At 40.3% G+C, this 19,457-nt stretch overlaps 1 protein-coding gene across 4 annotated transcripts in view; it reads right to left on the bottom strand.

The window, feature by feature from the left end:
- DGKI (diacylglycerol kinase iota) overlaps nucleotides 1-19,457 on the bottom strand; it is a 207,017-nt gene that overhangs the window by 30,684 nt on the left and 156,876 nt on the right. For all 4 annotated transcript variants that reach the window (XM_071551159.1, XM_071551160.1, XM_071551161.1 and 1 more), the window contains one exon: nucleotides 1,795-1,820. In XM_071551159.1, the coding sequence (XP_071407260.1) occupies nucleotides 1,795-1,820 (26 nt within the window). The remainder of the gene's footprint in view (nucleotides 1-1,794; nucleotides 1,821-19,457) is intronic.

Raw genomic sequence — 19,457 nt, 5'->3', positions numbered from 1 at the left:
CTTCCCCCTTTCTCATAACAAGATGGTAGATGGCAAACCAGGAAGGTTTTGTGAAAAACTAGAATAGTATAAAAATAGTGGAAAGAAGGAAAGCATTATGATAGCAAGAAATACTAAACTTTAAAGATATGCAAGGAAATACATATACACTGTTGCTCAATTAATAGATAAAAATGAAGCAATAGAATAAAAGGGAAAAGAAAAAGCAAGAGCAGCCTATCACTAGCAAGTTTATGCACGGAGATGCAGCTTGAATCCAGATCCTGAAAGAGTATATTAGACAGTAATGATTGCAAATTTCTTCTGAGAGTTGGAGACATGAGGTATGTTGTTGACTTCTCACAAGTCTCCAGTACTGTGGTCATGGTAAAAAGCAGATGGACTTTTAAACAAGAAAACTCCCTCTGCTTCACAAAATCAATGAGCTGTAAATTGTAGGAAGCTAACAGGGTACACCAGGAAATTAAACCTATATACTTCTGCCAGTCTCATACTCAGGTTTGTCAGGGGATCCACTGCTATCAGACACTAAGAACGGAATAGATGAACTATATACATATATATATATATACATATATATATATATATATATATACGGTCTTACATGTTTGTCCATTTTTATGACTGCCTTTATAACTTTCTTTACTAAGAAAGAACTTACCAAGGAGATGGAAGAGAATTTATTAATAATAACATATTTGACAGCCACTATACTGGATGAAAAAGCTCTTCACAGGAGCCAAGGCTAATTTAGATTGATACCTAACTAGTCACTCCACACTCCAAGTTAACATAGTACAGTGACACACTTGGAGGCTCAGACCTCCTTCCATCTCCATTTGCAACAGTCCTTGCTATTCCCATCCAGACCTTTCCTGAATAATACTTATCATAATGGCCAGAAAATTTGATGATTGTGTGACTGCATACAAACTGAATGCCAGAAGAAAACAGATATTTATTTCTTTTTTGGTCCAAAATAGTATTCCCAGTTCAGAGATACATGATGAACTTTCCCTTCTCAATGTCTCCCTTTTTTTTTTACCCTTCCTTATGGAACTCTGCTAGTGCAATTACCATCCACCTTACAGTACCAATGCAACCATACTTTAATGTACTGTAGAGGGATATTTATTCCATCTAGACCTAAGAACCTAAGTTTGTCAAGTTATTAACCACCTAATTACTTCAAACTCCCTCTTTAGTCTATAGGGAAAGATCAGATCCTTCAGTCTCCTTCGGAGCAAGAAAAGTACCATAACCTGCAACTCTTCTGACTGAAGCCAGAAGATTTTTACATGTAGAAGCTCCCAGCTGCACTAAATTCCATACTGTCCTACCAAACTGACTTTACTGGTAAAATAATATAATGTGTATTTGAGACTTTAAAGTGCAATGCACTCACCCCTCAGCTACAGAGAAGCTGTCCTATGAGAGTCATAAAAAGATCCACTCATCTTTACAAAAAACACATGCCCTTTAAGCCACACATCATTTTCCACAGGTGAAGAGCTATACAGCTGGGTGAATAAATTGTAAATACTTGCATTTGTTTCATTTGATTAAGCAAGACGCATTTTAGAAATGACACAGGCTTAACTTCTGTCAGTCCCAACTAAATCAACTGAATGATCAAACACTTAATGTCTAGGGGTGAACAAAGTTTGATCAAGATCAAAGTTTCAATTCTATAAAGCAAATTTTCTCCACCATAACTGTGTTAAAATATAGCTTACTAGCCAGTCTTTGGTCTCACTATTAATATGCTATTAGTATCAATTAAACAGATCTTACCTTGATCTTCCAAAGAAACTGGTGACCTGGAATAAAACAATAAAATCCAGTCAATCTTTGGTAAAAGAAGGCCACAATTAAAGTTCAATCTCAATGTGGGAAATGGGATACAGAGAAACAGGAATTTTTTATTCTTTATTCCTTAGATGAGAGGATTGAAAAGCATCTGACCCCAAAAAAAGAAAAAAAAAAAAAGAAATAGAGCAGTAAAGCCAGAGACCTAATCTAGCAGCAGGTTCTGCAGGCCAGAGTGACCATATGGAGTGACCATATGGACCATATGTTCATGAGGACTGACACCAAGACTGTCTGTAGATACTTTGTAAAAAACTCATCTACTACTGACACTGCTGGGAGAAAACCTCCCAAGTAGGGGTGGTCAAGAAATTACATCTTGGCAGAGACTCAGTCATTACAGTGGGTATTTTTTTTCTGCCATAAATCACTGTAGTAGGTAGCATAAAACACCAGTAATAATTAATAACAACTTGTGTCATCTTCACAAAAACAATGCAACAGACAAAATGCAGCAGTGGATGAAGCCTCTGATAACACTCCAAGAGAGTGAAGGCTTATAAAACATGAGGGACATCTCAGTGCCCCTGCTGATAAACAGAAGAACGCCATTGAATTCCAGGGTTTTGTGTCACAGTTCTCATCACTAAGGATCACATTTCTCATTGTTTTGGTCATCACTCACAACAAAGGAACATAAAGAGGCTTAAGTACTGACCCTCCATTCTTCCCCCTTTGCTGCAGTAGCCTGGCTTAGCAAAACTGGGGCTACCTGTACAGAGGAATGGGATGTACCTTTATTATTTAGACCAGACTGACATCATGCAGTGCACTGGACCATTGCCTCAGCACTTCCCCAGCAAAGACCACAGTTACATACACAGCCTTCCCACCCAGGTAACAGCGAGTTTGTTCCTGCAGTGCATGGGGCAACCCATGATTTCCTTTCTAAGATATTGAATTTTACAACAATATACAAAAATAACAAATTACAAAAGATTTTAAAATGTTAGTGTTGCCAACAAATAGATCAAAGCTGACATAAGAAAGGCAGCTGCAGAGGGGTGAAGGGAAAAAAAGGAACAGAGGGGAAAAGAGCACATGTATATTTAACGGAGTCAGCAGGAGCTGAGGGTTGAAGTGGGGGGGGAAAGAAAGGTTAGAAACCCTGCGTTGGAGGAATAAAGAAGCTGAGGAAGGACTCATGATCTCATTTCATAACAAGGGTCTAAAAATGAAGGTTGAGGGGTTATAGAACATCAGAAGCAGATACTCAAATATGTAGATAGATGCAAACGGGAAAAATGGAAAGAAAAGAAGGAAAATTTCCTGACAAAGTATGCACATTTTTCTGCTTTAAAAAAGAGAGAGATTGACAAACAAAGAAAGGAAATAGTTACAGGGCAGTTGGAGCAATGGTCACGGTGAAAGGAAAAAATTTGATTGCCTAATTGAGATTCTGACTGCACAAGAAGCCAATGTGTCTGTATGGATCAGAATTAATTAGTCCTCTACAGCCATTAAAGTCTCTGATTGCTGCTGAACATCCTAGGCATGCATTCTGCTCTGCTGCCAAGCAAGCCAGCTCTGCCCTTGCCCTTCAGCTGTGTCTGTGGAAATACAGCAGCAATGCAGGTAACCTAGTGGATTTAGCAGCCATCATGAGGACTGTCCCATTGCTTTGACCAGTTAGTGACAGACCTTTGTCCACTATTCCTGGAAGAAGCCCTTCTGAAAATCAAAACTCAGCACTCAGTGTTTCCTACAAGGTTAAACAGTGCAGAATGGGTCATGTCAAGAAGTTCAAAGTTTTAGGTACTTGAAAATATTTTTACATGCAGGAGTCATGCCAAGGTTCCTTAGCTCACACATTCTGGCTCTCCACCCATTGCTAATGCAGTATCCTGCAGCATCTGCAGAATTTATTCCTTTGTTTTGTTTCTTAATTGCACAGTTTCATCACCTTTCAGATCTTTATTTGAAACAATAAAATAAACAATACAGATTATCCTATAATTTGGCTCTTCTTTATGCTTGGTGAACAGATGTTCTTAGTTCCTGAAAGCATCAACAATAGGAGAGACAATATTACAACACCACCACCTTCTCAATTAATACACTGACTGAAAGGAAGAATGAAAAAATATATTTGTGCATATTTAGTGTGCCTAAAATTAATATGTATTTTTCAAAATATTACTGCGATGTTGCTTAGTTGCATGCCTTGAAAACAATGTTTGAATAGAAAGAAATCTACCATTATCACTGAAGTTACTATTAGAGTTTTCAGTTGAAAGAATTCAACGATCATGTTTTGGAACTGTGTAGCCTGGCACCCTGAGAAAGTAAGGTTTATAAAACCACAGCATCTTGATGTGTATATATGTACCTTTCTGTCTCACTCTAATAAACTCTGATCTTGCTGGCTCATTTTATCCATTGTTAACAGAGGGGTTAGAGAGTCAATTCCTGCTTTCACAAGAAAATACAACAGCATAAGCTCAAACCTTCTGGTGTAGCAGCAAAGATACAAAAAGAGGTTTTGAATATCTCAGCCACAGGAAAAGTCTTGGGAGCTTCCACCGCTGGAGATACCAGAGGTTCAACCCTAACAAACCGGGCTTTCTTTGTTCCACTATTGCCATGAAGTATTTTGGCAGAGTAGGGATGACTTTCAACATCCTCCTACAATTCCAGGCCATACATTTTAGCATGGGGGAGGCTTTCCTAACTGCTCAAATATTGGTCTAACTACACCAAGGGGACTCTTGTCTGTAGTTATAGTGGAAGGAAGTGAGACCACTGAAAATTCCACACTAATAGTGTTGGGCGTTTTATGCATCGACTAGTCAACCCCATGCTCATGACAGGCTCTGAGGGAGGAAAGAAAGAAAGTGTAATGACCTGCTCTAAGCCACATACACTCACTCCACAGTCACAGGGGGCTTTCATGACAGGAAAAAAAATCCAGTGGATGCTCATGTTTCCGGTTGCACATCTTTCTCTCGGGTCTGTAAGAAGTGTGAGGGATAAATTGTGGCAGCACTGGCCACCAGATGGGTGTCACAAGAAGGGAGGATTCTCAGCTGCTAACATCCACACTGTAACCCAGTGCCTAGCATAGCTGTGTGTTTTACTGTCATGAAGCAGCAAGTTATTTTCACAACCTCCATGCCTTAAAAAAATTAGAGACAAGTCAGAGATACTTCAGGAAAACTAATATACTGTCAAGATCCGTGGTGTCACCTGGGTCAAAATGCTTTGCCAAATGACATCTTGAAGTGATTTTCATTTGGTTAAACAAAACAGAAAAAAGCTTTAGGCAAAGGTTCAGGCACTGCAATATCCTGTTCTTGGTATCAACTGTTAGTATTTTCTGGTTTTATCTTGGTGTAAAACTAACTTGTAGAAAGAAAGGCTTACCATTCTCCACAAGAGATGACCAGATTGTCTGTGACTGGATTTCCAGAGTCATGAGATTCAATTAGCTCTTCTACCAACAATGATATTTTCACACTCATAAATGAGACATCGAAACCTGATTTCACGTATTTTCACCAAAGGCATTAATCTGACTTCCCTCCTGTTCTGGTTTAATGAACAGCTACTGTTGTAGTGGATAGTTGAAGCAAAGACAAATATTTAGAATCATAGAATCGATTGGGTTGGAAAAGACCTCCAAGATCATCGAGTCCAACCCTTGGTCCAACTCTAGTCCATTTACCAGATCATGGCACTCAGTGCCACGTCCAATCTGCGTTTAAAAATCTCTAGGGATGGTGAATCCACCACCTCTCTGGGCAGCCCATTCCAATGCCTGAGCACTCTCTCTGGAAACAACTTTTTTCTGATATCCAACTTAAATTTCCCCTGGCAGAGGTTAAGCCCGTGCCCCCTTGTCCTATTGCTGAGTGCCTGGGAGAAGAGACCATCCCCCACCTGGCTAGAACTTCCCTTCAGGTCACCTCTGAGCCTCCTCTTCTGCAGGCTAAGCAACCCCAGCTCCCTCAGCCTCTCCCCATAAGGCTTGTGCTCCAGTCCCTTCACCAGCCTTGTTGCTCTTCTCTGGACTCACTCCAGCACCTCAATAACCTTTTTGAACTGAGGGGCCCAGAACTGAACACAGTACTCAAGGTGTGGCCTCACCAATGCAGAGTGCAGGGGAAGGATCACTTCCCTGGTCCTGCTAGCCCCGCTATTTTTGATACAGGACAGGATCCCATTGGCCTTCTTGGCCACCTGGGCACACTGTTGGCTCATGTAGAGCTTCCTGTCAATTAGTACTCCAAGGTCCCTTTCTGCCTGGCTGCTCTGCAACCACTCTGTGCCCAGCCTGTAGTGCTGCAGGGGGTTGTTGTGGCCAAAGTGCAGGACTCGGCACTTGGCCTTATTGAACTTCATCCCATTGGAATCAGCCCATCTCTCAAGTCTATCCAGATCCTTCTGCAGAGCCCTCCTGCCTTCCAGCAGGTCGACACTCCCTCCCAGCTTGGTGTCATCAGCAAATTTGCTGATGATGGACTCAATCCCCTCATCTAAATCATCAATAAAGATGTTAAACAGGACTGGACCCAATACAGACCCCTGGAGAACACCACTGGTGACCGGCCACCAGCTGGATGCAGCTCCGTTCACCAGCACTCTCTGGGCCCGACCCTCCAGCCAGCTCTTAATCCAGGAGAGGGTACACTTGTCCAGGCCATGGGCTACCAGCTTTTCCAGGAGTATATTATGGGAGACAGTGTCAAAGGCCTTGCTGAAGTCCAGATAGACCACATCCACAGCCTTCCCCTCATCCACCAGGTGGGTCACCTGATCATAAAAAGAGATCAGGTTGGTCAGACAGGACCTGCCCCTTCTAAACCCCCTATGATAGGGGAGGGGAGCAGAAGGAAGGAGGGAGAAAAGCATGTTATCACACAAAGGTGTTATCACCTCTGTTTCCCTTCTTATGGGTTCTGTAGTAGTATTCTCCTGCTGCAGAGTGGGAAACTCAGAGGGATAACAGAATATCAGAGGGATAACAGAACTTGAAAGCTTTAGTCTGCAAGGGGAAGAAGCTGTGCATTGTCTGTTCCACCACCCCCTACACAAACAAAGCAATAGCCTTTGGGCTTAACACAAAATACACAAGCACCTCCTAGAAAATGAGGTACACTTCTTCAGAAATGCATTAAAAAGCCATAATAATAGTGTAAAAAGACCCTAATCATACACACACTAGACACACTCAGCAAATTGGAAGTCTTACAATACTGAAGGCATGAGACGTCCACCTAAAACAGTGCCAGCCCACAAAGTTAACAGTTTGATCCAAAGCTCACTGGAATTTTTCCACTCACTCTTACAGTGGATGCATTGCTGGAAAAATCTAATCCTCAGTATAGCCAAGGCAGCCTTCAGTATCAGACAAACCTTCCTCAAACAGCCAAACAATGAGAGCTGTTTCCAAGTGCACTCTCCAATGTGCAAGCACCAGAGTTTTTCAGCACTAGATGGGTAGAAGAGGAAATACTCATTTCAAAGGAGGTAAGTACAGGGACTGTCACAATTTTGAGCCTAGTCAGCTGAGGCCTGTGAACCCAGAGATATACAGACAGCCTCCAGCATATGAATTCTAACAAAATTTCAGCAAATGAGTACATTATTCATGAAGACAAAAGCCTCTGGAGAAACAAACTGGGAGATGATGTAAAGCAGCTATTTTAATCAATAAACCTGTGGCAAAAACCATCCGCATCAGGCCTATTTAAGACCAGACATTTAATATTTAAAGGCCAAATAGCAACCTCTGTGTAGCAATTCTATGGGGCTTTATGACCATTCCCCTTTTTTCCTGCTTAAGCAATGTATTTCTGCAAACTTTCTAATTCAGTCTGACAACAGTTACCTGTGATGAGGAAAAAGGAAGAGCCGAGAGATTAAATCCATTCCTTCTCATTTGACATGTACATCTCTTCAGAATCAGAAGTGGCATCCCTGTCGGGATTTACTCACATATTCCCTGATTGCAAATGAAGAAAATTTTTAGTACATTAATTATTTTTAAGATAAAGGTGAGGAAACCCCCTCATTCAGCAATCTGCATCATTGTGTCTGGGATTAGGAGTCTCCTGCAGACCCAGCTGCAGACAGGGCACCATATCTTAATGGCAGAAAGGCAGAACTACTTGTTCCTGGTCCCTGAGAAGATAATGTTCAGCCTGTGCACCACCATTTTCTGCCACAGCACCTGATGAAAAACTTAAGAACTGCAGAAAGCTTCCAACACTTTCACTTCATCCCTGTACATTCCCAAATCAGAGTGACCATCACAGGCTGGAGAAATACAGCAAGACAGCACATACAGCAAAGACAAATGCAAAGTCCTGCATCTCAGAAGGGATAAACCCATGCAATAACACAGGCTGGGGGCTTCAATGGCTGAAAACAGCTTTTCAGAAAAGGATGCATGATGTTAGCAGAGTACAAGTTGAACATAAGTCAGCAGAGTTTCCAGTGACAGCAAAGGCCAGTGACACGCTGAGCTGTGATTGCAAGAGCACAGTCATAAGGTAGATGGAAGGGATTTTTGACCCTCTACTCAGTGCTTGTGAGACTTGAGAACAAGACAGACATTGACAAACTGGACTGAGTTCCACAAAGGGCCACGAAGATGGTAAGGGCATATAAGGAGAGGCTGAGGAAGCTGGGTTCATTCAGTAAGAGGAGAAAGTTTAGGGAAAATCTGATTGCTGCCTTCAACTACTTAATGGGAAGATATAAAGAAGGCAAAAGCAGGATCTGCATAAAGAAAGACGAGAAGAAGCAACAGTAACAAGCTGGGACATGGGAAATTCAATTTGGATGTTAGGAAAAATATTTCCCATGTGGATGATGAAACAGAGGAAGAGGCTATGCAGAGAGATTATTGAATCTCCAGTTTTGCAGATACTGAAAACTCATCTGGAAAAGGCTCTGAAAAACTTCCTCTAGCTGGATCTATTTTGAATGAGGATTTGTATCAGATGACCTTCAGGGGTCCTTTCCAACTCAAATTTTTCAGCAATTCTCTGTTTCTCTCTACAAAACTTTCTTCTTTTACTATTCCATTTTTCCTGTCATTCTTTCCTCTCAAATATTTCTCATAGACAATGGCCATCGTCTCACACACATGGGAAAATGCTGAGCAGCAATGCTCCCTGAATCTAAGAAATTCTATCCAAATTATTTATTATTTTGCATTAATCTTTTTGGATACATCCTGTAATCTGTAACAACACTCTGGAGAGCCAGTTTTTTCCTACTTCTGCTAAAGGCAAAGATCAGTATTTTTTCTAACATCTCTATAACTTCCTTCTGCAGTCTCAGTCTCTACCTGCACCTAGGCTGTTCACAAACAGTCCAACGTACAGGAAAGTAACGTTATGCTTCTTAGAGAAACCAGAGCAGCTCAGATGTACTCCTTGCTGGGTCTCAGGCATGTCTGTGTCCCTTATTTTGTCACATATCTTTTCTCATTACTAACTTTTTATCTCAACATTTCTCTGTCCACTGTGGAATGCCACAATGCAGCTATACCTGAAGCTGTACTGACACCCAGAGGAGTTGTCTGGGAATTGCTTTGTAACAAGGGAATAAAAGATTTTATTGCAAAATCAGATATAAACCCAGACATTCCTAATGCTATCAAAAAAAAAGGATAGAGAAATGTTCTAAAATTCATCTTGAATAAGATAGTTTTATGAGAAAGTTGGCTTGTTATTTACTTGAAAAGGAAGGTATTTCCAGATGAGCAACATGATCACTCTAGGGTGATCACAGTTTGTTTGGGTTTGGGTTTTTTTTAAATACTTGGCCTTTCTTTCTCTTACCATCACATCACACCAAAGCATCTCAGCAGAATGCAAAATGTAAGAGGGCCTAATCCCACCTTCTTTGAAATGCTATTCTTCCATTTCCAGATTTGAATGAAACTTTCAAAATCCTCCCTGACCTACCTAACAATGTCTTGATGAACATTGGAGTCAAAAGGCAAAGGAAAGGCAGTAGCTGATATGTCTCTAACCCTAAAAGAAAGCAAGATCTAGCCACACCATGTAATGCTTTGGTGGAACAACAAACTGGATGTCAAGAGACTGGATGTTGTTTGACAGAGGTCATTACTAAGAAGACCTGGAACAGAAACTAAATGGGTCAGGTTTATGCACTTCCTTGGCATTCTACATGAAAATGAAAAAGATGTATATTACATGCAATTAGATAATTAAATATCTGGCCTCTGTCCTCAACAAAGAATCAGCAGACTTTTACTTTTTCTGGGAAAAGATTAACACAGAGATCATTTTGCTATGACTTTAACTTTTTATTTAACCCAGGGAAAGAAATTATTTTGCTAACCACAAGCCACGACAGCCACATTACAAGAACATCAGGTATAATCTGGTTATAAGAAACATCACCACTTGGCCCTCGGACTAGATGGAGGTGAAGCTGCTTGGTATCTTGAGATACTGCCCAAATAATCTTAGGCCCCTTTGGGTTTCTAAACAATCTAGAAGCTACCCACAGGAGTGTATTTGTTACAACAATGCAAACCAGTTGCTTTTGATAAATAGCATTTAGTTCCTGAAACACACAAGTCCGTTAGAAACAATTTTTTGCAAGTGTGTTCAAAAACAAGTGGCCTGATTTTCACAAAGTTCTAAGCATTAAGAAATCCTCACTTCCTTGCCATCTCAAAATAAAAAAAAAAAGCCAAAATTTAAAAATTACCTTAGTTTATATGCATAACACACAGGTCCTGGGCAGAGAAGAACTGCTGAGCCATTTACACTCCTTCTATAGACTAATTTATGGAGAATAAAACTTCTAATGGGAGTTTCAGATATGAGTTTGTGCTGGACTTTTAGATGCCTGGCACAGAAACAGGAATCTAGGAGTCAGGGTTACACTGGCTCCAAGCCACCTCTGTCTCTCTGATTTCAGCTCTTGGCATAATTTAGCCAGGTCCATCTGTCCCTGCTTGCCCATGGGCATCAGCAGTGCCAGGAACCTCAGCAAGGCTGTGTGTTATGGCCCCACTCCTCATATATTTCCCTCCCTTGCACACACCCCTCTGTGCCAGCACTGCTAAACACTGTCTCAACTACCAAGATAAAGCTGTGGGTTTTAACACTCCTTTCCCAGCACAGATGAGCAGCAGACAAGCAACGACAATTTGAATGCTTTTAAGCTTGTAGAAGTCCTTTGGTAGGCATCTTAAGAAGACACTGTACCTTCTACACCCTGACATAAAAGCCTGCAGCCAGAGGACTAGGACATTCACCCCAGACATGGAAAAGCAAGGGCAGCTCCCTGCACAGCAGCCATGCCAGGACACACAACATAGGAAATATGCTCCCTCAGCAGTTCCCAAGTGAACCAGAGAACCTCTGCCCAACCCAAGAACACTAAACCCAGCTCATGTTCACAGGTACTTTCTGTTTCCAGAAATGTTTTCCAGAAGAGAAACTTCTTCTATGCACACCAAAAAGAAAAACCAACTGATCCATGAATTTTTCAAGCACACCAGTTTCCAAAAGTTTTCATTTTTTGTTCCAAGTGAAGTCTCACGACAGAATATTGTTCCCAGCCTCACACAAACACTCTAAATTTTGCAGGTCTAAAATACTAAATTGCAAACCTCAAAGGATGAACTATTTTCATGCAACTATCCTTTGTCTTCAGCTTTTTGTTGCATGATATTTTTGACACTTTCCAGTTTACAGCCACAGCTGAAATACCAACATGAAGATATCTGAAGAATTTGAGAAAATTAGTGAAGGTTTAACTTTTTTGAGTTTAACACTATCAATTCATGCAAAGTAGTACTTCTGTGTGATAGAGTAGTTATTTTACCAAACTATATTTCTATTCTCTTTGCAAGCCTGTTAAATCAGAACTCAGGAATATGAGCAGGATATTAATAAATGCAGTCTGAATGCATATTATGAAATGTGCAAGTGTGAATGCTTGAACACACTATGTAGTCCAATGTGTGTGTGACATATGTACAGGACTGCATTTCGTACCAGGGCTCTGAGGCTTACTAGCTTTGGCTTTGATAAGACAGCTTGGTACTGAGTGAGAACACATTAAGAACCACTCTCCTCTCCAAGCAGATGGCAGCTCCTTATGGCAGGGAGAGAGCACATGGACACAGGCTTGCTATTCCTGTGCAATGCTCAGAAAACTAGGACTGGGACGTCTGGGCTTTGTTTCTTGGTTTTTGCTTTTTTTTCTTATATCAATTCTTGCAAATAAGTAACAAGTACACAGAAATACAGACATACATACTACCTAAAACTACAACTTAGACTACTTTTCCAACTTTTATTGGACTGTAAGTCTGCTAAGATGGATAATATTCACCTTATATTTATAAAAGGTCTTCAAGTAGGTCCACAAGAATACATACTTTCTTTTTGTCAATCATCCTTTATCACTCCAGTAAATCCATCCAGCCCTTCTTCCAGTATGTTAATGTTACTGGGGAACATAGGTCTGCTCTGTCCACTCCAAAAAGTTGGAGAGAGGGATATTCACATTCTATAATGACAACATCAGTCCCTGTCTCTCTAAGCTTCTCCTGCCATATGCAGTTACCACGTGTCCAATGCTTGCAGGAAAGCCATAGGCCTTAAAGATAAAATTATCAAATGTTATTTTCTTTTACCCAGACAAACAGAAAACAAGATTACAGGAAGTTACCCTATTGATATATTCCTGTCGTCTTTGCTGCAAAGCTCTTTTATTTCTCAGTGAAGATTCTGCTTTGAAACCAAGAGCTAATGTAAGCAAGCAAGGATGGAAGCAAAGGGAAAAAAAGGATAGAGTTGTAACAAAAAGAGAAGAGAGACTCTACTACTTCAGCCTTGGCTATCAGCCAGAGAGTGGAAAGCAGATTTATGTCTGTTATGGTAAACCACTTAAATCAAACCAAGGCACCCAGTTATCTGTACTCTGTCAACATCATTTTTTATCCTTTAAATGCAACCCAAATGAAAAAACCCTTACATTCCATGTGGAAAATTCATGGTCACTCCTCTATCTACTGGAACTATTCAGAAACCACTTTCAAGCTAGGTGGCAGTTGACTTTTTCACATTCAGGTAAGATGGTTCCTTTGTCAAGTATACATGTATTCTGTTGCTTGAAGTTGCCCCAAGGAGAAGAGGAGAGCTAGACTGCTTACATTTCCCTTTTGGAAAGTGGAATGCCAGTCAAGAAGCAAGATCTCTCTAAAGAAACAAATTTGTGGTCTTATGGTGTCTGGGAGGGTTTTGCATGTCATTGTCTGCCAAAATAATTTGTCATCAGAGTGAATTTCCTCAGCTGTGCATCAGGTGTCGAGATGCCACTAAAGTCATTAAGAGCCCTCATGGTGAAGGCTCAGGGGCAGGTGGGTGGGAAAAGAGGAAGCTAAAATTCCACCCAATCCACTCTGGGGAGCTAAATGCTGAATAATAAAATTAACTGGCTGTAACTACTAATGAGTTAAAAACCGTCTTCCAGAATACAGTAGAGAACATAATTTCTTTCCACCACATACAGAAGGGGCAGATACATAAACCCACCTCATCAGATGTGCCAACTGTTATTAAACCCTAGTAATCTGGTGCCTCAACAGCAAAGGCTGGAGACTTCATTCTTGAAGAAAACAAATGCTCTTTGCATTGCATTCACTTATACAAATAAGGCCATAGACATGCCAAACGAAACCCCATTCTGACTTATATTTTTCCCAATTACAGTTAACAAGAGCAGAAGCAAAACACAGTATCTTAAAGCTTAGTATTAGTGCGATATGGGGTTGTCAGGATGATGTGCAAGTACCAAATACTAGTGACTATTGCAGAAATTTTAATAAGTAAAACCCACGCATTTTCTACACTCCAGCTCTCTGCAGGTAAGGCCAGACCTTAAGCAGTAGTGACATAAAAATTCTACTAATTAAAACAGAGGAAGAGGTGATTAAATAACTTAAAGTCACCTAAAGGTGACACCAGAAGTCGCTGAAAGTTTCTACAGAATATTCTCCAGAACCATTTGATTCTCACTGCTTGCAAAGGTCCCTCAGGTCTGAAGGGTGCAATCACCACAGGGCCATGGCTCATTCCCCTGACCTAACAGGGACGGCGCATGGCAACACTTTCCCTAGTCCTGCTTTTGTGCCTTCAGACTAAAGAGAAAAACACCAGGGTCTTTGCATGCCCAGAATCACACCTGAAATGGTACCAAAATGACTGAAGTAACACAAAGCCTTTTGAATCCTGAGTTGAGGACATCTGTTCTCATGTCTACCTCACTTGGGATAAACCACAAGCATATCTCATGCAGTCTTTGCAAAGATATTTTTGTATGAACATTCTTCTCAAATCTCTGTCATTTTAACACTGCTTTCCTCTCTCAACTCTGCCTTTCTTCTGCAGCTGAGTCAAGATGTGTTTACTAATCAGACATGGCCAGGAGTCCCTTCTCCTGACCATTACAGGGACGAATGTCCTTAGAACTAGAGACATTGCTTGGAAGAGGTGGACATGGATTAAGTGACATTGGAGAGGCTCCGAACTAACTTGTGAATGAATGATTATCCAGGTGAAAGCTTTAATTCCAGTTACAGGACAAATCTTTAGACAAATTTATATATAACCTGCATCTGCAGCTGCACTTGGTGTTGCTATATAAGCAGCTTCAAAAGGAAAAATAAAGATTCTTCTAGAAAAATTGTGAAATCTGGATACTCAAATTAGCTTTCAAATAGTAACAGATACCAACAACAGTGGTTGTCCATAGAGAAACTTTTCAAAGCTCACAGGCTGCAAAGTAGCACAGGGCATTAAGCAAGAATTTTGTTTGTTGATACCAAAAAGGTATGAATTTCACAGGAAATTATTTCTGTCTGCAATGCTACAGTTTCCAGATTGTTCTTGTATTCAATGACTATACCACAATATAAAAATAACTATCCTGGTTCTGAGTATATCTGAACTGTCTATATAGAAAAAAATATGATATTCGATCTATTTCTGGAAGGGTTTGACTTTAAAAACAGAAATTTCTCAGACAAAATACACTCCTTTTTGTCAGCCAAGTTCCACCATTTTTAAGAGCCTTCCTATTGTTTGTCATGTTGATTTTTTTTTGATGGCAAGAAGCTTCAAAACAAATTATTTAAATAATGCCAAAAATCTGCAAGATATTCATTGTTACATTTAAAGGAATGAGAAACAGCAGAAACCTGGTTTTTTTTTCCAGAACCCTAGGCACATATCTTCGAGGTAGAACTCCAAAGGAAACCAATAATTATCACTTTTCCCCCTGCCCTCCCTCTGAAAAATCTCCAAATACAATAAAGGCAGCTAAAAGCTTGATCTATATGAAGAGAATATTCACAACAGGACCATAAAATACATGACATTTATTATTTACCACAGTTGTGCATTAAAGTATAAAAAAACTAACAGGTGCCACTTTTGTCAAGAAATTCTCCATAAGTGGGGGTAAGGGAAGATTTACAGCAGCAACTGAAAAAAGGTTTTCCTAATGGTGGATAAACTGTAGCCCCCTATCTAGGATGTGTGTAAATTGTAAGTATTGTGACTGCATCATGCTGACAACAGTAAGAGCTTTAAAAATACATGACCAGACCCCACACTGAAATGCATGTTTTTCACACTCAATCTCACTTAGAGAACTTGCTTTCCCTTAAAACAATTTCTTCTCCATTTGCTACATTCTTATAGTTCATTTTTCTCTGTTTTTTTGAAAGTTCTTGCCCTATTTAACCCATGTTTACCTTTTTCTGAATCATTCTCAATTCCCATTACATCATTTTCCCTCTTCTTTGAATCTACATTTTCTCTTTTAGCAACAACTCCTTTTTGACATCACTTTCCTAGCAAGAGGCAGAGTTGCTTTAGGCAAAGCTTTCTCATTCTCCACTTTCAGGCAGTGAGAACAATGCTTTGCAAGCTATTTGTAAAAGTATATAAGACAGCAGAAGAGCAGGAAAAAGGAGAGTTGAGAGAAAACAGACACTGCGCTCTGTTATGGTCTCGTTCTATTATAAGGACTACACGGGAGTGTACAGTAAAGGTCAGATGGTGATTTATGCCTTCACTAAAATAAGATTTGTTTGAAAGCAATCAGTACTCATGGAACCTCATCTGGGCAATGGAAAGTAAATTGTCCAAGTGTACAAATTCCCCGTTAAAATAGATGCACTTCACTCTTGTGGCTTAATCTTATAAATGCAGCTTGAACTAAACCTGAACCTGAAAAATAGTTCAGATTTTGCTATAAAAACACAAGGGCAGACTACTCTGCCTACTTAAGAGCTGATGCTGAGTTTTCCAGTGGAACAGTTCTGTAAAAAACACTTGGATTTTTCATATCTTCACCAACCTTTGATGTTTCAAAGGTTCACTGTCACGAGGCAGGTCCTGCCTAGCATGATCTGAGTCATTTCTTTATATTTTCCAAACTTGGACTAAATGAACATTCCTTCTCTTTTCTACATTCAAACTGGTATCCCTGATGCCCTTCTCCTGTTGTACTACATAAAGATTTCTCTTAAAAACACACCCTAAACCACCTTGTAACATCTGCACTGTCACACTGATTTCCTGGGCAATGAGCTGATTATTCTGGCTGAGTTAAAACACTTGGCATTTAGCCTTTTTCTTCTTCCCTCTGAGGAACTAGGTTATTATGGCCTCATAAAGCAATGCCTGCATGGTATTACCAGCTAATTAATGTCTATTTAGTGTAAAGGGCCGCAACCATCTTCCAGCACCTACAGGCATTTTTTCTTCCTCTCCCTGACAAGACCAGATGGCATTCTGGCCAACCTTCACCCACCCTTCACGAGCCATGTGCTCCATTCAGACAGTGCAGCTAGCAGCTTTGGAAACACATTACCATCACAGCTGGACAGATGCTAGAAAAGTGTTTGCTACTGCCCCAAACAATGGGAAAATTAATGACTTCAATTAGAAGACATAGATTAAACCTCTACCAAGGTATCATCAACTTTTCATCTTTGTATGCTGTTGTAGTTTTCATTTCATTTCATTTTCCGGCTCTCGACCTATAACAGGGTGACAAAAGTAACTAGGAAGAGAAATATATTGCCAGTTACAAATGTTTACAATAGGCCATGAGGTCATCCACAATCACTGCACCACTTCATCGATAGGATAAAATTAGGATGAACCTATTGATATACAAAGGCAGAGTCCAATTACGTGTTTCAGTGGAGTCAGATGAGAATATTTAGCTTTTTTAAAAACAAGCACCTCTGATCCAAGTAAACTGTCTTGCCATTTTATTTTGGGTTTTTTTATGCACTGTTCACACTAATTGATGTTCCTGTTAAACAACAATCTGCCCCCACTCCTGGTTACTGTATCAAGACACTGTTTTATGTCCTGTCCACCCATACATGAGTTACCTATCAAAGAGCTATTAAAAAAAAGGAACAAAACATAAATGATCATAAATCAAAAGCCAGCTAAAAATAACATGAAGTTCAGTTAACTGAAAACAAAAACCTAATTTTTGTGTCAGAAAGACCCCTGCCTCAAACCCATTATATTCAAATTACACTTTGACACAGCAGCTTGTGATCAAAAGCAATGCCAAACATTATAATTATTTTCAGATCACATATTCTCTTTCTGCTTCCATTTATTGAAGTAATTTAAGGGATCTTTTTATTTGCATACTTTGACTTTCTGGCTACATTTCTCACTTGTCAGAAATAATTACTTCATCCTAAAGAGGTTTTATATGTATTTATACATGTGTGTATACAGTGATGACAGATGCATTCTAAGCAGCCTGCAGCTGTGTTATGATCAGCTGTGGTTTGATCTGTTCCTAACACCTGAAGGGGTTCACTTCCAACTGCTTAAGAAAAAATGACCACTCAGAAAGCATTCCTTGTGAAACAGCTATGACACTTTCTCTGACACCAAGTCCCCAGCCACTTGCCCTAGGCTACAGGATAATGCACTTTGAGCTAGATGTGAAATACTGGATGCTCATAACTCTTAAAAGATTCATGAGAGAGCCATGTACGGTAGGAATTGTCCCCTCTGTTCTCTACTATAATCCTGTTCAGAAATTTTGCTAAAATCCTCCTCTCAAGTTTTATTTGAAAAATAATTTCTGAAAGGACAAATCTCTGTAAAGAATCTGGGGGCTACTTCAGCTGCCAAAATATAATACTGCATTCTAAAGACTCTAAAGCACTTTTTTTTTTAAAGTACCAGGTTAGAAAGAGTATTTCAGGTTGCAATGTCAAACATCCAACAGCTTAGAAATGTCAGAGCTTATGTCACCTGAGCATCATTCCTGTTGCACTTAAATGTTATGACAACCTTTAATCACACTACTATCCTCCACTTTCTTCTACAGGACTACTGCCTAGTATTTAGGTAGAGACCTATACTGTTCTTCAGTATCAGTGCACAGCCTCAAGATTGATTTATTCTACAATACCAAGACCACACAGAATGCAAAATGATTAATCCTCTGCTAAGCATCTCTGACAGAGTCTCCCCATAGTACCCAAGCTTCTCATGGCCATGAAATTTACCCTCACTCTGCTCCTTTAAGGTAAGGTTGCAATATTATCTGTATTCTGCAGCTGGGAAAACAGGCACAAACTTTCCATCAATTTTAGTATTACATCCTGAGGCAACAGAAAGCCTATTTCTCAGTTTCCAGCCCTTTACTCTCTAAAATTCTCCTTGTATTGGCCTCCCAGGAACCAAACCTCCTTCACAGTGGACATGCATAGAATCAGGAGCACACCATCAACAGGCCATTTGCAAAAAGTTTGGTGTAAATCTTAATCACTCAGAAATCCTATCAGGGATGTTGAGAGAAGCCAGTCCTCCAGAGCAGCATTCAACTGCTGTAACTATAATAATAGCTTGCTTTCTCCACTCCATCCCCTGACTGATTTACTATACACCTTCCATCTTGGAAGCAAATGAGGCAGTGTCTAAACACATTTCAGAGCTTGCCCACCTGTGTAATGAATAATCTGCATAAACCCAAACCCCAAGGTTCTGGAGATAAACAGCCACAGACCCTCCACCCATACCCCTAACCTGTCTCACTCATCTGTTACCTATGTGCACTACATATCCTCCACCTTTGCACTATTCCCATGCTGATTTCCAGACACCTGCATGTCCTCTGTGCTCCTAGCTAACAGCTCCCATCCTCCAAACCTGTTCCCCACCTTCATGCATGTACTCCCTTTTTGCTTCTACTCCTTTGGCTCTTCCAACCTCTTTTCCTTTTTCCTTCATACACCTTTCCCTGATCCATCTCCATTTTACCCTGACCATTGCATCCCTTTTCTCCTTGCTGCTGGAGTTGGTGAGCAGCACAGCCCCACTTCCGTCAGCCCTGTGGGCAGCCTGCAACCTGAATTAAGCACAGAGGGGCATAACGCCTCCATGAGCATGTACAGAAAACAACTTCTGAAAGGAAAGTTCTTGAATCTGAGGTGTCTCCAAAGTGCATGAACAACCTCATCAGCAGGGCAAACTCAGGGGTAATTTTCAAGACAGCAAAAGGCATCTCCCTGGCATTATGATGACATTTTA

Source organism: Pithys albifrons, chromosome 3, assembly GCF_047495875.1.
Source record: "Pithys albifrons albifrons isolate INPA30051 chromosome 3, PitAlb_v1, whole genome shotgun sequence".
In the NCBI taxonomy this organism is placed as follows: Eukaryota; Metazoa; Chordata; class Aves; order Passeriformes; family Thamnophilidae; genus Pithys; species Pithys albifrons.
Note: the sequence above shows the minus strand (reverse complement) of the source record. Positions and strands in the feature narration are given on the sequence as shown.